This window comes from Lissotriton helveticus, chromosome 3_2 (genome assembly GCF_964261635.1).
Source record: "Lissotriton helveticus chromosome 3_2, aLisHel1.1, whole genome shotgun sequence".
In the NCBI taxonomy this organism is placed as follows: domain Eukaryota; kingdom Metazoa; phylum Chordata; class Amphibia; order Caudata; family Salamandridae; genus Lissotriton; species Lissotriton helveticus.
This window is the reverse complement of record NC_136062.1, coordinates 77,195,443-77,219,751: the sequence shown is the minus strand read 5'-3', so window position 1 is coordinate 77,219,751 and position 24,309 is coordinate 77,195,443. Positions and strand designations below refer to the sequence as shown.

The window sequence follows — 24,309 nt, the reverse complement described above, 5'->3', positions numbered from 1 at the left end:
CTTCCCCCTTGGACATTCACCCCCGTGCCGCACCTCATAAATTCTCTCTTTCAACATAGGTGCTGCCAGAGTGTGTGTATATTCCATATAGGTTTCTACAATTGGTGGAAGAATGCGACTCTGGAATTGCTGACTCCTGCTGCGTCCGGCTGCCTTCACCCTCCTGTGGAGGTCTTACCACGACGCTCCCCCTGTCTTTGGTTCCATTTCATAAACACTGTTAAGTAGCTGGAGGCAAGTTATTTGGACCCTGAAGACCAGAGTATTAGTGTAGTATTTTTTTAGCACAATCTTGCGGCCACTAAGCTTAGATGGAGAGGAAAGCCTAGTGATAAGCTATTGGTTTTGTGTATGGTTACGTGCACACGCGTGTCTTAGTAGTTCTTACGTGCATGTAGCTGCCTTTAAAAGAAAGTATTTTTCACGTGTAGGTTTTTTTTTTTAAATTAATGGTAAGAAAGAACACAAAGAATACATAATTACATTTCTGTGGGATAGAGAAGGCCCTCCTCCCTCTTATTTAAGTGTGCGTCTTTAAGTGTGCGTCAGGCAGCATCAAGGCGCTAATCAAGAGCTTGGGTCACAGAGCGCGTGGAAGCTGACAGCATGTGCGTGCGTCCTGGGCAGCCGGGCAGAGTCTGCGAAAGTCAGCACCTGGTAACTGGCTACCGAGGATTGTTCACTCCTTATAAACTAGGCAAGATATCTCCAAGAATAGAATAACTAAGATAACAATACCAAGTCTGAGTGCCAAATAATCAGCAAGATGCAAAGCAACCAGTAGGGATATTTCTCAGACAGAGACACAGCCAACAACAGTCCAGCAGCACAAAGTCCTGTTGTTCCAGTAGGCAACGTGTTTAGATATTTCACCCCGGTTCTAGTGTTCGCAGAGCACCTGATGTCCCAATGTAGAGATAAAGTCTACGAGGCCTTCGAAAGCTCCTCAGAAGAGAGAAAGTGTACACTCCCGAACTAGCATGGCTCATCCTGCCCGAGAAAGAAAGGAAGCTTGAAAGAGACCGAGCTCAGTGTGGGAACGGGGAGGATTCCGCCTGCACGGGCAGCGCCACCTAGGGGAAATGCTGGTTTGCTTCTTAAGTGAGTGAAAGGCAATGCTGTGCGTTTAGGGCGAGGAAAGGCCAGGTTTCTAAAATGTAAACCAATAAGATAAATGCACGAGTTTTTAATTGACAAAACTGGCCAATGATTACATATTAGTGGGAAGCGTTTTTTTTCATGCATTTGTTACCGTAAACAAAATGTATTAAAGCTTCAGTTTATAGGAAAAGAGACAACTGTGAAAAAATGGTGTAGTAAACCTCTTATTGAAAACATGTGCTAACAATACAGCCTGCCGGGTGAGCTTTGCCTCTTATGTGCGTACTCTCGCTAAAACACTACAAGTAAACATTTTTTAAAACAGAGTGCTAGTGAATGATTAATCTACAGAACTATGATTCATTTCGGAATGTCTTAGCATATCTTACTCGCACAATGTGCTTAATTCATGTATGGGGAAACAAATCGAGAAAGGGGCTCCAGATGTTTCTTGGGAGACTAGCCAACTTGTGCTGCTGATTGTTGGGGTTGGTGAATATGAAGGCTGCCTAGGTTTGATTCCACATCATGCCCCTTTATTCCACTTCCTGTGTCTTTTTTCCCATTCTGATTGGTTTTATTTCTCTCTTTTTTTCTCCCATTGTTACTGTTTTACTATTTGTATCTTCCTACTTCTTTCTCCTTTTCTCTCTTTTGCTCTGTGTGATGATATATAAGCTCCCGCCCCCAAATATTAGTGCTGGTGCCGCCTCCTAAAACCACCTACTCTGACTAGGCCCGCGCGTTATGCTGGACTCTGCTTTTTTATTTTAATAAATGTGGTCCTACTGAAAGGTAGACTTACTGAGATACAGATGGTGCTGTTATTATTTCTGTATGCATGAAACGACCGGGGTGGGGGGGGGTGGGGGGGGGGTTGGGAGGGTGGCACCTTTCAACAGAAAGCACATTATTTCAAAGGGCACGACTATGTAAATTACAGCTATTTGGAGAGGAATGCAACACCTGACAATTTGAAAATTACAGAATTGTGCATTTAAAGAAAACAAAAGAAGGCAATTCTTAAAAGACTTTCAAACATAATAAACAATAGAAACACTATTTACCAACTGCACTGTAAAGATTAGAGCCATTGCATACTGTGCTAGCAAACATTAAATCGCTTTGCAATTTTTGTTTTTTAAAGAATGTAGGATTGTATTTTCACTTGCGTCCTGATTAACAGTAAAAAATGTGGCATTTTTTCAACGCATCAATCATTAGCAGTTTCCCAGCATGAGTAAGATAGTCAAAGGTCTGTTTAAAGGCCTCATTCAGTGTACCAACAGAAGTCAGAGTATGCCAGGCAAAAAAGGCTAGTTAATGTCTGGGGCAAATGAAGAGCTCCGACTCCTGCAAGGAGAGCACCTCAGTACCATGTCAATGGAACAGTTTCAACCAAAGTTTTGTTCCATGTGAAAGGCAGCGTTTTAAATGATCCTCTCATCCAGGAGTTTGTTGACGCCATCACAGATCCTTTTGAGGTATGGTCTACATTTCCCGTCGCGGCTATAGAGGGCGGTCAAGAAATCCATGTCCGCAAAGTGGTTGAAAACGTGGTTGATGCGCCCATGAGATTTTGGCGTCAGGTGTCTCTTCACCAGTTCATGCATCAAATCCTTGCATTCGTTCAACAGTCCTGAAAGGATGTTTTTGTCAAAGGTGTATTCGACTTCATGGAAACTCACAGCTGTCATGGACGTCTGGTTCAGCTTCTTTTTGAATTTGTCAACAATCTCCAACTCTTCCTGACTGAACTGATTGTTTCTGTACAGGATTCCCACTTTGATTGCAATTTTGATCAAGTCCTGCATGATCTTGTGGGCTTCCTTCTTGTTCCTCGTGTATTCTTTCGTGGCTTTGTACAGCTCGTCCAGGATTTCGCTGCTTTTGTCATCAATGAGCATGCTTGCCATCGCTTTCGTCGCCATTTTGCTTAGCACTTTTTTCTGGGCTTTCAAGGCCAGGCTTTTCGAGCAGAACATTTCAGGACCTGCATGGAGACAATAAGAAAATGATTGTAATAACACTTTAGAAACAGAATGCATTTTCCACCATTACAACTGACAGTCATTATGACATTTAGGTAAATTGCTAGCACTCTGCACTCAAGGCTTTTAAGCTGGTGTGTGAAAGAGAAGTCTGTTGTATTATTAACAGACAGTTACAGGAGAAGCAGCATTTTCGTTAAAGCTGCAACTTTCTTTCGAACACACCACGCTTTTTTCATTGCTTGGGGAAGGTCATTCACTATCTCTTTTGTGGGATAACTACTGAAGCTGACCAAACACTATCCACGAACGGAAATAGTTTTCAAAGGATTTTAAGCACGTATTTATCCTCACAGTGTAATTGCCTACGTAACTAAGAAATCATATGCTGGTGAGTCTACACTTATTACAAAGTTTTTAGATGGACATATTTATTGTTCGACAAAACGTAACAAAAATTGCTGCAGCAGTCTTGCACAAACGAAACACAATAGGTAATTTCTCATTCCTACGCCCACAATTACAGTTTACTTAGAAACACAATTTATACTTGGTTTAAGTGATTGTGCAGGACGTACTAAACTACCAGGTGGTACAAGAGGATCCCATATTGCAAATGTTTAAGTTGTTGCTACTCCAAGTGAGAAGGAGAAGGAAAGTGTTGTCCCAACCCCTTTGTAGGACAACCCCTTACAACACAGCCCGTGTCTCATTGGATAGGAAGAAGGAGGCTCAGTGCTGCCCACCCGTAAGAGCTCTTCTATTGGATGAATTACAGTGCAGCAAAACTGTACGTTCAATGTTCACATACACTTTAGTACTGGCATATTGTACTCTAGGAGTCCCCATCACTCTGGGTCTGATGCTGCCTGATAGGATTTCTTTGTGAACTAATAGCTCACAAGCTTGAAGATAGACCATCTTGGGTACATAGAATTCAACGTAAATCGTCCTAACATGCTTTATGGGCTTTACCCAGACCCTACACTCAATACACCTAAATTACATCTATGAAACTTCCACAGTAATATAGTTATTACACTGCATCTTATTGTAATTGCGCTTACATGCTATGTTGTTAAACTTATTTTGTTATGTTAAACTTATTTATTAGGCGCACAGATGCTCCAGCAAAGGAGCGTCCTGGCGCCCGCCAGGTAGCAACACAACACAACAGGGCAGAGGAGAAAGAACAAGGGAACTAAGGAAACAAAAAGGTTTTTACAGCCCGCCGGAACGAGAGCAAATCCCCAAGTGTACGAATCTCAAAGGGAAGGGAATTCCATAACGCGGCGGCACGCACTTGAAAGGAGCGGCCGCCGGCCCGGCAACGTTTAAACCGGGGAACAACAGCAAGTTCCAGGTCGGAGGATCTTAAGGCACGGCCTGGAATATAACGGGACAGAAGGTTGGAGAGAATCAAGGCAGGGGATCCCTTAATGATCTTGTAAGCCACACAAAGGACCTTAAACTGGATCCTACGAGTGATCGGAAGCCAGTGCAACGTGCGCAAGGTATTGGTTGTAGAGCAAAATCTAGGCAAGCCCACGACCGCTCTTGCCGCTGCGTTCTGTACACGCTGCAGGCGGGTGAGTTCCGCCTGATTTAAGCCCAATAGTAGGGCGTTGGCATAATCGAGGCGTGACATCACGGTTGCCTGGATAACGAGTTGCCTGGTGTTCGCATCAAAATTTTTTAGTACGGGTCGTAGTCCCCGCAAGATGCCAAAACAGGCCGCCGTGCGCTTAGTATGGCATTCAAAAGAAGAAGATGGATCGAGCCATACCCCAAGATTTTTTAGTTGAGCGACCGGGATGGGTGTGGGGCCCAGGTCCGATGGCCACAACCTGTCGCCCCAGAGTTCCGTCTGCTTGCCAAAGATCATAACCTCCGTCTTAATTGCGTTCAGCTGGAGACAGTTGGAGGTCATCCAGCTGGCGACCACCCGGAGTCCATTCTGGAATCTGGGGGCATCCACATCCGCATCCCTGCTGATTGTAAACGCTAGCTGGGTGTCATCGGCATAGGACACCATGGTCATGCCCCAATGCCTGACAACCTCAGCCAGCGGTCTCACATATAGGTTGAATAATGTGGGGCTCAGCGAGGAGCCCTGGGGGACCCCCAGTTCCAGAGGATGGAATTTGGACTGATAGGGTGGAACGGCCACGCAAAAGGAACGGTTGGCAAGAAAAGATCGGAACCACTGGAGCGCAAGACCGGTGACACCCGCTTCCTCCAAGCGCCGCAGAAGGATCGGGTGAGCCACGGTGTCAAAGGTGGCACTTAGATCTAATAGCACCAGCGCCGCCGTTTGACCCGCGTCAAGCACGGAGCGCAAATGCTCCACCATATAAAGTAGAGCCGTCTCCGTGCTATGCCCTGCCCGAAAACCATTCTGCGTCCTGTCCAAGATGTTAGCTTGTAGAAGGTGATCAGAGAGGACAGAGTTGACATGCGCCTCTGCAACTTTGGCCGGCCACGTGAGAAGGGAAATTGGGCGGTAATTCTCAGGTTTATCGGCATCCAAAGTTGGTTTCTTAAGGATGGGCACAACTACCGCCTGTTTCCACTTCACTGGGACCACGCCGGAAGCTAAAGAGATGTTAATTAAGGAGCAAACTGGTGAAAGGCCTACGGATGGTAGGTCTCTAAACAAAGCCGGGCGAAGAGGATCAGCCGGGGATCCTGACTTGACCTGTTGGGCCAACTTACCAAAACTCACCGATGTTAATCTCGGGAAGGAATGTAACACATCCAAGGTAAGGGGCTTGGGGGGACTGCCAACAGAGGGTGCAGCCGTAGGAAAAGCTCTGTAGATGGCATGGACCTTTTCCAAAAAGAACGCCGCCAGAGCATCACAATGAGCAATGGAACCCTGGTGAGTCGCGATCACTTTTTTGGTAATAAGATCTTTCAGGGCTTTAAAAATAGTTTTGGAGGGGTTGGTACTGGTACGAAATTGTAGGCCATAATATGCCGCACGGGTTCTGCATACTGCTCGATGGTAGATTTTTACAGCAGCAGAATACAAAGCTTTTTTGTCGCTGGCATAAGCTTTGCGCCATACCCGCTCGCACGCCTACAGATGTTTTTGAGCGCCCGCAACGAATCGTCGTACCAAGGACTCGGGTCCCTAGACCCACACTTACACGAAACTATCGGAATAAGGGAGTCGAGGGCCCTAGTAACCCACTCACAAAAACGATCGTAGCCCTCATCCACAGTGTCAACTGAGCCAAGTGGGTCAGAGGATAACAGATGGAAAAAATCCTCGAGTTTTAATTTAGTCCAACACCGTCTAGGAATTGAGCGGACCGCAGCTTTGCGGTGCGGCTCGTGCAGTGGACACTGGATGCGTACCAGATAGTGATCGGTCCAAGCCAGGGGGAAGGGGTAAGGATACTGGCTTCTGTAAGTTGGTAAAAAAAGGGTCTAAGGTGTGACCACCAACATGGGTGGGATGCGAGACCAGCTGGACTAACTGGAGCGCCTCGAGATCAGCAACAGAGCTATAAACTGCAAGTAGAGACAGATTGTCATAGTGGAGGTTTAAATCTCCAAGGATGGAGAAATTGGAACAGCCTGCAGCCAAGGTGCTAATAGCGTCTGGAAGGGCCTCCCTGAAAGCCAAATCGCTACCAGGGGGACGATAAATCAAAAGGCCTGTGAAAGCGAAGTTGGGCGTGACTGAGATTTTAAACAGCGCGCTTTCACAGCCGGAAATTTTTTGCCCTTGCCAAACACACGGGTAGCACGTCTTGACCGCCAGCGCTAGTCCCCCTCCTCTAGAAGCTCGGTTGAGGGTGTATACAGAGTATTCAGGCGGAAAAGCCAAGTTGATCACAGCCGTATCGGTCTCCTGTAGCCAGGTCTCCGTCAGACAAAAAGCGTCCGGAGACTCCTTACCTAACAGGTCGAAGATATCGTGGTGGTGCTTAACCATTGACCTGACATTCAGGTTCCATAAAGTGAAGGAAGGGCGGGGACGGGTTCCAGCAGTATCAAGAACGTTGCTTAAGCAGGTAGTAGGGGCGGAGAGATCAAACCTCCCGCAGGTACAGGAATGAGGTCCGCAAAGCGGCGCAACCCGAGGAGCATCACAGCTCCTGTGGCTAAGCCCGATGGCAAGTAGGGCATCCCTTGAGTAGCATAGAGATGTCAACAGCAATGGTCGGCAGAAGGCCAGGGTCCTGCCACGTCCTACGCGTCCTGGCACGGACGGGCCTACTACCCTTGATGTGGCATTAAAGTGCATTACGCCAAGCAGTAAGCTGTTCCGGAACCCAAGGTTAGTGGTCAGAGGTTATTGGATATAGGCTATGGAGATTAGTTTTGTGCTCTCAAGGAAATCATTTCATGTCTTTACTCCAGTTTCTTTGAGATACACTTAAAATAATAAAATTATTATTTTGGGGTATGTGAGTTCATGCAGATATTTGGTGAGAGGAAGTAGAGGAGATTAGGAATTGATAGGTTGCAGGGATACGGCTTTCCAAGAATGAGAAGTGGTCATCTTTGAAATGAGGTGTGGGCAATTTGCAGACATTACTACTGATTAAGGCAAACATGCATATGACTTAGAGCAGAGTGTACTCGGAGAAGAGACATGCAAAGGATGGTAGTACATAGATCATATGAAGGGAAAAAGAAGAGGCGACAATTGAAAGTCTTAGGTCACGGTCAGTTTTTCATGCAGTGTTTTATGAATTTAGAGGAGACTTTTTGAGATAGCATGCAATCTGTTACTGGAACCTCTAGATGGAAATGTCATTATTTGCATGTGAGATAATGCTGTATCAAGACTTTTGATAGGAACCACAATCAGGCAGTCTGTCTGCTGCTAGGCTATCACTACGTCACTGTTTCAGCAAGTCCAGCTGATAAGCTCAGGGGTTGGAAGCATTAAGCAATGGGTGGATGCATTTATAGGGAAATAACAAGAGCTTTGACCTGCGCTAGACGAAAGCCGGAACCTCATGATCATATAAATCTAAGAACATAATATACAGGGTAAATAATGCAACTACTGAAAAGGAGTTTTTGCAAATACTGATGTTCACCTTTAAAGTTTAGCTTAGAGTGTTAATTAGGAAGGTAGTACCAATTGTGGATCCTCCTAGATAAGCAGGGCACAAGATGGGGGTGAGGCTTGTTCCCACACACAGTAGTAGTGTATTGTCTGCATTCCCGTGGCTGGATTAGAATCCCAGTGACACAAAGAAGTACTTTTGCTACCTTGTACTGCAGATGTGAATGCTACCATTTATTCCCTGACACTTTAGTCTCCATTAATAGACTGGTGCCTCAACTTCCATTGCATAAAGAATAACATATTATACCAGCAATGAAAAGATAAGTAAGACACAGCTGAATAAGCATGTTTCAACTAGTTTTGTTATGCCTAAAACATTTGCTATGAACACTCCTCAACATCTGTGTGAGCCTGAACCTATTTAATTTGATCTAAAACAAAAGACCTTGCTCCCTTTGTTATGGTGTATCAAATGAACTGTCTAATAATTTTTTTATAAGGATTTTATTACATTATTGTAAAATTGTTTGATTGTCCTTTTATGAATTCTTGGAATTTGAATAAAGATTTATGAACTGAACTGAACTCCCTAAAGATCAAAGTAGTGATATTTGTAAGACCTGGCTTGTCCAGTGGATTAATTCCCAGATGTTTTGCTTTGTGGCCTCCTGTGTTGGACCCTGTTTTTGTGGTTTTATGACTCTGGGCCAAAGTGCAAGTGCTCCCTTTGTAAATTGTTGTTATTGATTGATGTTTCCATGATTGGTTTATTTGGTTTACTGTTATATCCCTAGTACAGTACATTGTATGTACCCAGGGCCTGTAAACCAAATGCTGCTAGTAAGCTAGCTGCACTGATTGTGCCACCTACACAATCAGCCTTGCAAAGGGTTCTCAGGCCTGCCCCTGCAGTGTCTGCGCGGTCTCTACTGCCATGTCGACCTGGCAAGTGCAGCCACTGCCAGGACCTAACCTTCCCTTTTCGTACAAGTGAGCAGGCCCAAGGTACCCCTGTGGGCAGGGTGCAGTCTATGTGAAAGGTGGGACATGCCCTGATGTGTATGGCATGTCCTGCTCACGAAATACTGCCAATTCAGTTTTTCACTATTGTAAGGCTATCTGTTACCATAGGATGGAATGGGGAGATTGCTTATATGATATGATAGAATGCCCCTGGCAACAGGATAGGAAAATAAAGTTTGATATGCCTGAACTCAGAATGTTAAGATGCATCTTTTAATGAGGGTGATTTTTACGTTCTGGGTTTGAAAATACCAATTGTAGAAAGAAGGTATTTTCTTGCCTAGCCATCCAGTGTGCCTCTGCTAGGTTGTGTATTGACTGTCTGGCATTGGAGTGACAGGGACTTGGGATGTGCATTCCATTCAGACAGCCTCTTGGAGGGTTAGGTATGTGCTGCCCTTCCAGGTTGATTCAGGGCTGGGCTGAATAGACCCGGGCTGCATTCAGAGTAGGGGGCGGTAATTTATTTCACACCTGAATGGGCCCGGTCTGCCTTAGATAATGCTGTCTACACCTCCTGCCAGAAAGTTGCACCAGAGTGGACAGAACTGTTTTTGGCTGGGCAAAGAGCTTCTCTGCCACAGAGAACAAAATATTTTGTATTATAAAAAGAGGGGCCCAGACCCCAGACTTTTAGTTCACTTCTGGGAAATCAAGGGGTACCTTTGCCAAGGAGAAGAGCTGGAGAAATTTAGGAGGAATACTGCCCCTGTGCTGTTTGCTGTCTGGGGTTGGCCTGCAGTGGACACTTTCTACCAAGGAAAGAGAATAGGACTTTGCTGTGTGCTGTGTCCCCTTCTTGAGGAAGATCTCCATGGGCTTGAAGAAGAGCTTGCTTCCTGTTCTGAAGTCTCAGGGACACATATACTTCACCCCCAGCTCCCCTGAACTTCCTTGCTGAGAGTTCTGACCTGCCAAGAGGTGCCTGTACCTGTTCTGGGCCTTTGGAGATTGTTCTGGCTGTTGGGAGCTGGAAAAGCAACGCAACGATGATAAGCGTGACGCATACGTACCTGTTTCTGTTGAATGCAGAAGAAACTGACGATGTGCCTTCTGCGGCTCAAGAAATTGCCGCATCGGGGGCGTGGCTAGCGGCCGAGCGGAATGGCTGCCTTGCTGGAGAGCTCCGACGAAGGTACAGCCCTTCACATAAATCCGAGCATTAATCCGTACATTTCAGACACTCCACGGGCCTGAGCGGCGGTCTGAGACCGGGCAGCACGCATCGGCGCAAACCCGGACTACATCCGACGCTGGGAAGTGCCGGAGATCGAGTGAAACCCGACGCGGCCTACCAGCCGCACACAGACTGGGGCCTGGCGTCCTTGAAGGTCCGCGAATAAGGAAGAGGAGTAGCGGCCGGACCGAGTGCTGCCCTGCGGTGGGGGGAAGGGTCAGGCGCCGCCGCGCCCAGAAACACTCTCACTGCCCCCCCGGGGGCCCGGACCTGAACAACTGCGGCGTGTGCAGTCGAGAAGGAAGCAGCCCACAGGCAATGAGACCGGAGCCTGCATAACAACGAGGTGCGTGGCCGCCAAATCAATAGTAACACACGGATCACCCCCCCCAGTAGCTGCTGGCACATAGCGAAAGAAACAGACATCTATGGTTTTACTGCCTTGAAGTTACCGGACAGTGCAAGTGGCCCCGTGAGGCCCGAGGCGACCCATCGACTGGAAGGGGGCCGGTATCTGGCATACTGTAACAAGATAGAGGGGGAACAGCGGCCGAAACAACTGGTGAACAGTGAGTAGGGGGAGAACACAGAACCACCATACCCTGTGAAGCTCTGCCTAACCCCCTTTGGAGACCCGAACCATCAGGAAGCGGCAAGTGAAATTGCGATAAGACCAGTGCGCCAGAAAAGTGACCGAGAGCATACACACTGTCGCCGCAAACCGCACTAAGACCAATACATAGTGCCTCACACAAGCCAGAGGTTGGCATGGTGAGGCGAAAGTGGACCTGTATTGCAGATTGAATATGGCGAGAGACCCCCGTCCCAGCTGACGCGACACGGAGGACTGGAGAAAGCCTGAATAGCAAGACACGCACAAGTAGCGGCGCCTGTACACAGACATCAAAGCAGGACCCCACTCTCAGATCAGTACACCACGAAAATACGCAACTTTGGGTGAGTATCCCTCACTGCAATAGCGTCATTACATCAGCCTGCGCCAACCGTCCTGAAGAGATCATGCGTCGTGACAAAGTCCACGGATACACGATTCGTCGCAAAACAACAAAGCCCTTCCCCGCTGAAATATGCCTATGACAAAGGCCCGCCGACACGGCAGGAAGGGCGCACGTCCACGGATAAAGGTACGGAGAGTGAGGGACCTAAAAAAGTTACGTTGGAAGACATTATGGCGGCTCTCTCGAGCGTCCAGACCACAGTGGGAGCGATCTCAACGGATGTCACGTTGCTCCGTGCAGATTTTCACAAAATGGCGGACCGAGTAAAAGAAGTGGAAATAGTGACCAAATCACTAGTAGCGGATACCACGAAGATGCAGAAAGCTTTGTCCCGGCTGGAGGTAGAGAACAAACACCTAGCAGAAAAGCTCGATGACCAAGAAGGGCGCTCGTGCCGCAACAGCGTACGAATTCTTGGCATACCGGAAAGCAAAGGTACCCAAGCCATGGACCTTTACGTTGAAGAGTTGGTCAAAACACAACTACAACCCAAAGGCCTCTCCAGTTTCTTCTCTGTGGAAAGAGCACACAGGGTCCCGGGTGGGAGACCTAAACCAGGGGCACCGCCCAGGCCAGTACTTGCCAGACTCTTTAACTTCCGCGACCGAGACGCCATTTTGCAAACAGCGAGAATCTCTCCACCAATTCGGATTAACAACTCGTCAGTTGCCTCCTTTCCGGATTACACAGTGGCAGTCTCCCGCCATCAGCACAGCTTCCTGGAGGTAAAGAAAGCACTGAAAGCGCAGGAACTGCCCTACTCTATGTTATTTCCAGCCCGTCTCAGAGTAGTGGCAGAGGGCAAAACATGGTTCTTTGAGACCCCAGAGGAGGCATATGACTGGCTGGAGGGCTGGCGGTGAGTTAATAACTCACAACGCGGAGGCAGGGGCCGTCGAATCCAAGAAGAGGAAGATGACGCAAGCAACCACGCAATGCGAAGCCCAGACCCGGCCCACTCACCACGGTCAGAAGCAGAAATGACCGGTCAGGGATAACCCCCGAGCATGATCCTACCGGGGAGACCACTTCCGTCCGAACAAAGTAACAATCGTGCTGGCCTTGGATACCAGACTGCGGCGGCCATAGAGGGGATGAAGGACGAAGGCCTTCGCTGGACTCTTTACCCCCGTCAAGCAAGTACTATGGTTGTGGTGGGGAGAAAGTGCTCTGCTGAGTTGGGGAGGTGGGCGGTTTTTTGCCCATCAAGCAGGGAGGCAGGGAGGGAAGGGGAGTTTCGAGGGGGGGAAGTTTTGATTTTGTTTAGCATAATTTTGACTGGTAGAGGCAGTGATGATAGAGTAGGGGAATGTTTAACCAGAGACTCAGTGTGGGAATTGACTAAGCTACATGACACCACATTTATGGTACCAGTTTCACAACCTGACAGGGTCCTAGATGCTCCCCTGGATGCACCGACCGCCCCTCTAAAGATAGTGATATGGAATGTTCGAGGACTGGGGGACAAAATAAAATGGGGTTTGGTATTACAGGCCCTGAAACATCAGAGTCCCACTTTGGCACTGTTACAGGAGACACATCTCGTAGGGTCGCCATGTAAGGCGCTGGACAGATGGGGATATAAAATGGCGGTGCACTCTGAATTCACCTCGGGTTCAAGAGGAACAGGTATTTTAATACGGAAAAGTTCCTCGTTCATGGTCCTTCAGACTAAAACCGACGACCAGGGACGGTTTGCAGCACTACAGGGTCAATGGGAGGGAAGACTCATTGTTCTTGTATCAGTATATGTTCCACCAGTGCTCCATGCAGTGGCACTCCCGGCACTTAGCGACTTTCTCCTGGCACTGCCAGAGGGAGACCTCATTATTGGAGGTGACTTCAACGCAGTACTGGACGCTAACATAGACAAATACCCGGCTAGACATCTGACGGCGGGCACCTCTCGCCTCCAGGGCTTTGTGGAGGCGATGGGACTCATTGATGTTTGGAGGCACACACACACAACGGCTTATCAGTACACATACCACTCCACTGTACACAACAGTTTATCAAGATTGGATTACTTCCTGACATTAGGTACCAACCTAGAATATGTAGAAGAGGTTGATATCAAGCCCCGTGGCATTTCAGATCACTCCCCAGTGATACTAACCTACTCCTACCGCCACAGATCCCACCAGAGACTATACTCTATATACCCCGGGCATCTTCGTGTCCCTGAGATTAAAAAGGAACTTCATAAGGACACAAAATATTTCTTTGCAGAAAATGCAACATCAGTGACGTCGCGCTCCGTATTATGGGAGGCATACAAAACAGTCCTTAGAGGACAGGCAATAGCATCAGTCACAGGGCACAAACGGACAAAACAGAGGGAACTGTTAGACCTAGAATTAGCACTTCAGGACGCGGACACAGAATACTCGGTAGACCCCACACTGGACAAGGCACACGCATTACATCTTCGGCAGCAGCAATACAAAGAACACCTGCAAGAGAACGCGAGACTTAATCAGACTGCAACCCAACATAGAATATATGACATAGGCGATAAGGCTGGGAAGATGTTAGCCTGGCTGGATAAACGAGAGAGTGGTACCAGAGGTATACGCCATATACAACAAAAGGGGGGGCAGCACACCACAGATCCATAATTAATAGTGGCCACACTGGCAGACCACTTTCGAATAGTCTACACACCGACCTCAGCGGTGACAGAGGAAGAAGTAGTGGAGTCTCTGCGATCGATAGAGATGCCAACGCTGACACAAGAAGCATCCTTAGACTTAGAAACAGCCCCAACAATTGAAGAGCCTCAGTTAGCGATTCAATCGATACAGTCTGGAAAGGCGCTGGGACCCAATGGGATTCCCATAGAATGGTATAAGCAAACAGCAGAGAGAAAGTTTGGAAAAGGGTGAGCTGCCACTAGACCAGCACATTGCGACAATAGTGGCTATCCCAAAACCCAGTAAAGACCCGTCCGAATGCACCTCCTATCGCCCGATATCCCTGCTGAACGCAGAAGTTAAAATCTTAGCCAAGCTGTTGGCGAACCGTCTGACGAAACACTTGCCACATCTAATACAGCCTGATCAATCGGGTTTCAGGCCCAACAGGAACACATCCCTCAATCTTAGACGACTGCATGGAGCTCTGGCAAAAGCCACCTCATTGTTGGAACCAGCGGTGGTGTTATCACTAGACGCGAAAATGGCGTTTGATATGGTGGAATGGCGGTATCTATTTGGAATCCTAGCACATCCGGGATTTGGTCCAAAATTCTGCGCCTGGGTGAAACTCCTATACACGAGACCTCTAGCTAGGGTGACGGCTAATGGGCACTTATCGGGTGCAATACCATTAGCAAGAGGGACACGCCAAGGATGCCCGTTATCACCACTCTTGTTTGCGCTTGTGCTTGAACCACTGGCGACACTGATTAGGAAAGCTCCATTGTTGAAAGGAATTAGATGGCAAGAGGGATGGAAGGATCGTATCTCCCTGTATGCCGATGATATACTGGTGTACCTCACGGAACCGGAACACTCTATACCAGTGCTCCTTGACATCTGTGATGCTTTCGGGAGGGTTTCAGGATATACCATAAATTGGTCCAAATCGACACTCTTCATACTGAGGGGTCCTTCACCACAATTGCCAGTAAATTGCCAGTTGGTGACGGCTGATAGTTCCTTTAATTACCTGGGACTTCATATCACCCAAGATGAAGCAGAATTCCATCTCAAGAATCTGGCGCCACCCCTGGAGCGCTTGAGGAGAGATGTGGTCCACTGGGTGTCTTTGCCCCTTACACTCCTCGGCAAGGCAGCATTGTATAAAATGATGGCCCTGCCCCGGTTTCTCTACGCCCTAAATAACACACCTTTTTCGGTCCCACCCCGATACTTCAAACAAATAGCTGCACAGGTATCAACACTTCTCTGGGGACACCGAGCTGCTCGTATAGCGCAGACGAAGCTACATAAAAGCTGGTACGACCGCGGAATAGCGCTCCCCGATATGCAACTGTATTACTGGGCGACGCACCTCAAGGTTATTAACCAGTGGATACATGCACCCCAGCATGACCCGGCATATAAGGCAGATAGAGCACAGTTGGGTGACCATAACATACTTACAGTCCTCTATAATGCAGGATTAGCGCTGAAACTAACGGGCCCCACGCGACACACGGCTACATTATGGCACACAGCGCATACACGACTGGGTTGGAGAGGGGTTATAACCAAACTCACCCCACTTTGGGACGCAAAAAAACTGGGACAACTGCGAAACAGCAAAGGTTTTACACAGTGGGATAACATAGGGATCTCCACAGTGGGAGACTTATGGGACAGGGGCACAGTGATATCATTTACCCAACTCCAGCAACAATATGAACTGAGCCCGACCGAGACCTATCGATATGATCAGATTAGGCACGCATTACTTGCTGCGATCCCGCCAGACACCGAAGTCCCCGAGGCCTCCCCACTAGAAGACCGACTACTGACCGATTACATGCAAAAGAAAGCCACATCTCTCACCTACCGAATGTTGATCAATAATCTACCAGACCCGGCAACCTCCTTACGGGGCAAGTGTGGGACATTGAGGACTCAGAATGGCAGGAAGCCCTGGCATCGCCCAGGGAGGTAGGATTCCCCGCACGTCTCCGACTTGTACAACTTAAATTCTTACATCGAATTTAGTACACCAGACTCTTCATGCATAAAATACACAGGGCACAAGAACCATTTTGCCTTAGAAGGTGTGGAGAAGAGGGGTCCTTCATGCATACCATATGGGACTGTGCTGGTTGGTAGAATATTGGCGACAGGTAATGCGAACAATATCCCAAGTCATGGAGGTGTCCCTGGTGCCAGAACCGCATAGGTGCCTACTTAACTTATGGGAACCTAACGACCTCTCCCGTCATGGTCAAATGTGGGTCACACTGGGACTAATGGTGGCGAAACGGAACATCGCACAGAAATGGGGCGCGTCGGACTTGCCCTTGTTGACAGCATGGTGTCGAGATATGGACCTTACTATGGTAGCAGAACGCGCAGTGTATGCCAGTCGAGGTAGGCCCCGTAAGTGGACAAAAATCTGGACAGCCTGGAATACATACCGCGGGGACATATGTGATCCACTGCCGGAACCTGATGGGGATAGTTCAGATGAAGATTAATAGGTTGGAGGTTGGCAAAAGATAGCATCAATGATAAAACTGTCACATCTTTGCATAATGTATTGTTGGTCTGAGCCAGACATAATCGTGGACTCACATATGCTAATTTTAATATATGATTCTCTGTATATTGTCATCATTGCCGATTTGTTGATAATGTTAATAAAAACGTTTAAAAAAAAAAAGAAATTGCTGCATCGGGTGCACCAATCTCCGATTCCCAAGATCACCGCACCAATTCTGACACAAGCCCTTCTATGCGGCTGCAGGAACCCATGCATTGTCCCGGATCTTCGGATCGCATCAAGGTGCCAGGTCTGTCGCATCGTTGGGGGATGCAGTAAGAAGCCATCACATTCCCTCCCCACGCTGTAAGAAACCGACGCATCACCTCCCCCGAAGTAAGGAACCGATGCATCACCTTCCCTGCGACCCTTTTTGTTTGTGTGCACGACCCATCCAAGGTACTTTGTGTGAAAAATGTTGCATCTGCAATTTGCTTTGAGCCGAACTATTTCTACCATTTGAAAGTCGTATTTTTTTACAGTATTGTGGATTTTTGTCATTTTGATCTTGTTTGGTTTGGATAAAGATCACTTATTTTTCTAAACTGGTGTGGTGTCCATTTGTAGTGTTTTCACTGTATTACTCTATGTGTTCACAAATGATTTACACACTGCCTCTGAGATAAGCCTGTCTGCTCATGCCAAGCTACCAAGGGGGTGAGCAGGGGTTATTTTAGAAGTGTATCCCCCCTACCCTGACTTGGAAGAAGGGTACCTACTTGGACAAAGGTATCTACATCTGCCAACTAAAGACCACCATGTCTAACAATATTTATTTATTTTTTAATTAATTTATAAATTTAATTCTGGTGCACTGGAAAGACATGATGTCACTGAGACAGTAGCACAACTAACACACCTACCAGCAACAAAACTAACAAAAAAGGAAAGTGAAAGTTGATCAATTATCTAGCTTTCTTATCTCCATGAGGAGATTAATCAACAATTTAGGAGGTAAGCAGTAGAAAGAATGCCCTTCCATGCTGACTCTTTAGGTCTTCACACAGACAGTTATAGCTGCCTTTTGTTATGTTATGTTATGTTAATTAAAATTTATTAAGCGCGCATACGCCCAAAGGCTTCTTGGCGCTGGAAAGAGATATTGTTTCCAATAGATTCCTGGTCACAGATCTAGATGAATATAGAATGGTCCAACATAATGAGTCTTTTCGCATATCTTACTCTTACACTGCATAATTGTTTAACCTTGTAATTTGCCTGATCGTGTTGTTTGCATTCTTAGTACTAAATTGAACTGGGTATAGTTGCACTATACTAAACGTGTATCTATTCTACCTCATACTATGTAAAGCGCTATGATACCCAAGGGTCTTGTTCGCACTATACAAAACTCTTTAAATAAAAAAAAATATATATATATGCTTAGAGTGTGCTCAGGACCAACCCTTTCTCATGATTAGAAGACTGTTTTGTCTATCTCCTTTGTATGCTCCTGATTCAATGACTTTCATTTACCTATTCTTATGTTTGTCTCACCCAGAAGCATTTTGGTCTCAGTTTTTTCTTTCGGTAATATATCCTTCCACTGCTAATGTCAGACCTTGCAGTGCGTATGATGGAGTATGTTCTCCGTTCTCTGCTCCCACTCCAACCCTACAGCTCCCTCTCTTTATTACCCCCTACTGCTCTCCTCACCCAATGACTGCTTTCTCCTTCAGGCCTCTCGCGAATTGAGTGCCGTCCACCATACTATTTGTCGGCATGCATCTTAAAATGGTTTGTAAACAATGTAATTTTGTGTATTTGTGACTGCACACACACGTGTGAAAGAAATATTCAAATGTATTTTATTGGCTAGATTCTGAGCGTGCAGGTCTGTTTATGTGGTTTGTGCAAGTCCGTTCCACATCGATGGAGGACTGCTGCAGCGCGATACCTCGGTAAGCCTCTGGAATTCTTTGTCCTCAGCGTGGGCGGAAATAGCTCCGGAGCTTTCCGTCAGACAACCAGCATGGTCAGGTCTATTCTCAAGTTGATGGTGAGCTGGTTTTCTCCCGGAACGTTTTAGCAAAACTTTGTAGAATGTTTCCAAACTTTCAGAACCTCATCCTTGTTGTTTCCTTTGGGGGAGAAAAGCACCCAGCAGCACCAGCCAAGGGTTCAGAAGCTCTAGATGGCCTCTTGGGGTCAATCTCCCACAATGCAGCTGTGCAGTCCAAGAAAATCCAGTTGTAGCTGGTCAACTTGAGTAGTCCTTTCTGTGTCTTTCGCAGGTTACTTCTTTTAGCACTTTTCTGCCTGTTGCTGCTCAGGGAGTCCACTCCTTTTCCTTTGAGTCAGGTACAGTCCTTTCTTTGTGGCGCTTAAGAGTGCAGCAGGTGCAGTCCTTCTGAGTGGAAGCCTTCTGTGAGGCAGTCCAAGGGTCCATCAGGGCGGTCCTTCTTCTTCTGATGTTCCTGGCAGTGATCTGAGAAGCATCATGTAGCTTTCCCATAATTATTCTCCATTCTGGACTGGCAGGAGGGGAACAAACCCCAACCAATATGGGTAAAGTTACCTCACTCTGCTATGACCACTTCATGCGAAGTACGGCATTGTTTTGACCCAGAATGCACTGTTCTCCCAGAAATAAAAATGGAAAAGTTCTCTCCTTGGAGGGTGTGTCTGTGTAAACCAACCCAGAGGTGTGGCTAACAACTCACTACACTCCCCTTCGAGCCCCTCACCTACTCTAATTATGGGGTCTCCCAACTGCCTCCGGTCATGGCAATGTAGGGTGGCTTGGGTCCTGTGGCATCTGTTTTCCTGCCTTTAAAATCCAGCTTATCTCTCCTGCCTCCCTCATCTCCCTGGCTTCACCAAATGGCTGTATTGTTGCAGCCCCAGTCCTCTTCACACCTATTCATGTAGGAGCTTGGCTCAGCCCCAGTCCTCTTCACACCTATTCAGGTAGGAGCTTGGCTTAGGCTGAGAAATGCTGACCAATCAGAAGAGGCAGCTACAGGGCTGCTTTAGGTAATTTAAGGATTACGATGTCAGGCAGACCGCCACCGACAGGCAGAGTGGACTCAATTAAATTTAGAAAAGCTCCAACCTTACTATTAAAATTATTATTTCTTTTGTATTTGTTTGTGTATATTTCATAATTTGTGTATTTGTTTTTTGAATGATTGTTTTGGGATTTTTTATCGTATTGTTTATGGTTTAGATCATCGAAAATTTTTAGGACGGGGTCCACAACTTCCAGTAATTACTCAATGAGGGTCCCCAGATTCCAATAACAATTTAGTGGGGGTCACCGGGTTCCAGAAATTATTAAGTGGGAGTCCACAGAAGTTTAAAGGTTAAGAACCACTGCTCTAGATAACAGGTGGTATTTCCCCAACTCCTTGGTTGTTTCTGAAATCAGTAGCTTTAATTTGGTAACAGCATCCTAGCCGATCAATGAGCTCATCAGCTCGGGGGATGGGGTGTGCGTCAGTCCTGGTGACTGAATTGAGCCCTATGTAGTCCACACAGAACCGGAGTAAAGGTGTGGCACCCGGCGAGGCAGCCTTTGGGACCAAGACCACTGGGCTGGCCCAAGGACTGTTGGAAGACTTAATGACCCCTAAAGCAAACATCTTGGAGATTTCCTCCTTAATGTAAGCCCTAACCTTGTCAGTCACTCTGTAAGCCTTGTGCTTCACAGGAGGACTCTCACCAGTGTCCACATCATGGGCGCACCAATCTGTGACACCAGGAACCAAGTGATTGCCCCAACAGTTGGCGACAATCTTGCTGCTGATCAGGGGTCAGTGTGGCAGAGAGGCTGACACCATCCACTGACCCATCTTGCTCTGTTGCAGACAGGAGGTCAGGAAGAGGCTCGGTCTCCTCCTCTATTCCATCATCTTTGCTAGGAGCATGCCCGCTTCGGACCTTTCTAAGTGGGGCTTCAGGCGGTTAACATGAAGGACCCTCAAAGGGTTCCTTGGAGACCGCAAGTTCACCAGATAGGTGACATCACTCTTGCGCTCCACCACCTCATATGGACCAGTCCACCTGTCTTGGAGCGCACAAGGCTCCACAGGGGCCATGACCCAAACTTTCTGTCCTGGTTGAAGCTCAATCAGAGTGGCATTCTGATCGTACCACCGCTTCATCTCTTCCTGGCTGGCTTCCAGATTCGCCTGAGCTAGATCCCTGAAACGCCTGGTTTGGTTTCTGAAGGCCAGCATGTAGCTATATACATCCTGGGGAGGTTTCCTTGGAGATTGCTCCCAGCCTTCCTTTACCAAACTCAAAGGTCCTCTTACCGGGTGACCATACAAAAGCTCAAAGGGGCTGAACCCTAGAGACTTTTGTGGCACCTCTCGGTAGGCAAACAGAAGGCATGGCAAGAGGATGTCCCACTTACGCCTCATTGGTTCTTCAAGACCCATGATCATGCCCTTAAGAGTCCGGTTAAATCTTTCAACCAGCCCATTACCTTGTGGGTGGTAAGGGGTGGTGAACTTGTAGGTAACACCACACTCCTTCCACAGAGACTTCATATAATTGGAAATGAAGTTTGTTCCTCTGTCAGACACAACCTCTCTGGGGAACCCCTTACGGGTGAAAATCCCCATCAGTGCATGTCCCACCATGGGGGCCGTCACTGTCCTGAGTGGAATGGCTTCCGGGTACCGGGTAGCATGGTCCACCAAGACCAGGATAAACCTGTTGCCCATGGCTGTCTTGGGATCCAGTGGCCCCACAATGTCAATGCCCACCCGTTCAAAGGGGGTACTGATGACAGGGAAAGGTTGGAGAGGGGCCTTGTGCCTCCTTCTGCTTTTCCCACTTGCCTGGCAAGTTTGACAAGTCCTACAGTGAGTATCTGAACTCTTTGTCATCTGGGGCCAATAAAAGTGGGAGACAAGCCTTTCAAAGGTCTTGTTCTGCCCCAGATGACCAGCTAATGGAACATCATGAGCCAAACCAATTAGGAAGGCTCTGAAGCGCTGGGGTACCACCAGCACACAGGCTGACCCAGGCTCAGCAACCTTAGGCTCGCTATACAGGAGACCATTCTCCCAGTAGATCCAATGTGATCCAGACTGATCACCTGCTGCCTGGTTTGTGGCCTGTTGCCTCAAACCTACGAGAGAAGGGCACTTCTTTTGCTCTTCACAAAATTCCTCCCTGGAGGGACCCCCTTCTTGCTGCCAATGGGTCAGCTCAGGTAAGTTCCCAAGTTCAGAAACTTGCTCACCAGTGGGTTCCAGGGCATCCCCCTCAGGGTCTACCTCCTCTTGGACCGTGGGAACAATAGGGGCTGGTTTCCCACGCCCCTGACCTCTTCTCTTTAAGGCAGATCCCTGGGCCATGCTTTCAGGCTTCAGGGTCTCTTAAACACCCTTAGCTGCCATAGACCGAATGGTAACACATGCCCACTCAGGCAGACCCAACATCTCCAAATGCGCCTTCCTCTCCACCTTAGCCCAAGGGGAGCTTTCTAAATCATTGCCTAATAGACAATCGACAGGCATGGATGGCCTCACACCTACTTAAAGAGTACCAGAGACCCCCCCCACTCAAAGGGAACTTGAGCCACCTTGCAATGGCTCTCTGTGTTGTCAGCGGCAACAACTGGGAAGAATGCTTGAGGGACTACCTGCTCCTCAGAGACCAAGTGACACTTGACAGCTGTCACACTTGCTCCTGTGTCTCTGAGAGCCTCCACTCTATGGCCATTGATGGTCACCCACTGCCTGTATTTTTTAGTGTTATCAGGCAGCTGAGTTTTAGGGACCATCTCAAAATCTCCTAATGAGACAAGGGACATTTCTGCGGGACCCCACCCACCTTGGCCACCTATCTCCTCCCCACCCAGGGCTACACTGGCCATCTGATGGGGTGGTGCACAGGGTGGCACATACTGTCCTTTCTGAGGACATAGAATAGAATAGAATAGATGTGGACTTGTAGAGCGCAAATTGCTGCCCGGAGGCGTCCAAGCGCTAAAATAACCAGAACCTACCAGAGGGCTGTAGAGGAGGTGAGCAGAAGTTAGCAAGGTAAATTAAAAAGGTAGGTCTTTAGCTGTTTACGAAACACAGAGAGGTTGGGATTGGCTCTGAGGTGTAGTGGCAGGGTGTTCCAAGTTCTGGACGCATTGTGGGCAAACGTCCTGCCACCCGATCTGGCTCTTTTTATTCTTGGAACCACTGTTAGGAAGGTCTGGCTGGAGCGAAGACTTCTGTTGGGGGTGTAGTGGGTGACTAGGTCGCGGGTAATACTAGGGCCAGTGTCCCAGAATGCTTGATGGGCTATGCACATTGCTTTAAAAAGAACTCTCTGGCGAACCGGTAGCCAATGCAGGCTGACCAGTGCGGCCCTCACTGATTGTCTACGAGGGATCTTAAGCAGTAAGCGCGCTGCGCAATTCTGCACTGTCTGCAGCCTGCGCAGGGTGTACTCTGGGGCGCCGAGATAGAGCACGTTGTTAAAATCAATGCGTGAGTGTATAAGACCCTGTATAGCCACCTGTTTGGCTTCCATGGGAAGGAGGGGAAAGATTTTATTTAACATCCTCATGATGCCGAAACAGGTGGCTGACAGTTTTGTTGCCTGCACATTGAAAGACAGAGATCTGTCTAACCACACTCCGAGGCTCTTGATATTGTCTTTGGGAGCCGGAGGAAGACCCAGACACGGAGGCCACAGAGAGTCGGGGAGGCAGAGATCTGGGGGGCCTAGGAGCATCAGCTCCGTTTTGTCCCCATTCAGCTTGAGGGATGAGGAGGACATCCAGGTCTTCACCTCCTCTAGGCATTCTCTAAGCCCACCTGGCGTAGGGCGGTTGGCCTCCTGCGCCAGTGAGACCACCAGCTGCGTGTCGTCCGCATAAGAGATGATCTTAACCCCGAATGGTCGGAGGACCTCTGCCAGTGGTCTCATGTACAGGTTGAAGAGTGCGGGGCTCAGAGAGGAGCCCTGCGGAACTCCGCACTTTAGAGGCCTGCTGGAGGACACGGACTCATCGTCAAAGACTCTAAAAGATCTGTCCTCTAAAAAGGACTTAAACCACGACCAGGCTTTATCCTTAATCCCGGCGCTGGACAGACGGTACAGTAAGGTGTCGTGACTGACCGTATCAAACGCCGCACTTAGGTCAAGGAGGATCACTGCCACTGATCCTGCTTGATCCAGGATTTTCCTAGCTTCCTCAGTGACCATGAGGAGAGCGGTCTCAGTCCCGTGTTTCGGTCTGAAACCCGTCTGGGTGGGGTCTAGTAGGTGATGGTCTTCCAGAAAGCTGTTGGTTTATGTGTTTTTCCAAGACCTTGCTCACCCAAGGGAGCAGGGAGATGGGACGGTAGTTACCCAGGTCAGTCGGGTCTAAGTTGGGTTTCTTCAGTAAAGATCTGACCATGGCCTGCTTCCATACGGTCGGGACAGTGCTGGAGGTAATAGATGCATTTAGTACCTCCCTAATAGTAAGCAGGGGGATCTGGGAAGCAGCCATTATTATGTCCGGTGGGGCAGGGTCGTCCGGAGAGCCGGATTTAACTCTGTGCGCTAATGATTCAAGGGTAATAGAATCTAGTAGGGAAAAATGAGTCAGGGTGGGTTGAGGAGAGGAAGGGGGGGGAGTTGGGGGTTTATTAGATTGGGTTGAAGCGGTAATCTTTTTAGGGGGGAAGGCTGAGTAGATAGTATTAACTTTCTGGTAGAAGAACTCAGCAACGTTATTACAGTGAATGATGGATTTTTCGGCCTGTGGGGCAGAGGGGGGAGTCATTAGCTTTT

General features: G+C 47.9%; 1 protein-coding gene across 2 annotated transcripts in view; it reads right to left on the bottom strand.

The window, feature by feature from the left end:
- Positions 1 to 346: 346 nt before the first annotated feature.
- Positions 347 to 24,309, bottom strand: part of TNFAIP8L3 (TNF alpha induced protein 8 like 3) — a 579,383-nt gene continuing 555,420 nt past the window's right edge. For both annotated transcript variants that reach the window (XM_078684597.1, XM_078684598.1), the window contains exon 2: positions 347 to 3,094. In XM_078684597.1, coding sequence (XP_078540723.1) covers positions 2,532 to 3,086 — 555 coding nt within the window. In that variant the 5' untranslated portion in view covers positions 3,087 to 3,094 and the 3' untranslated portion in view covers positions 347 to 2,531. The remainder of the gene's footprint in view (positions 3,095 to 24,309) is intronic.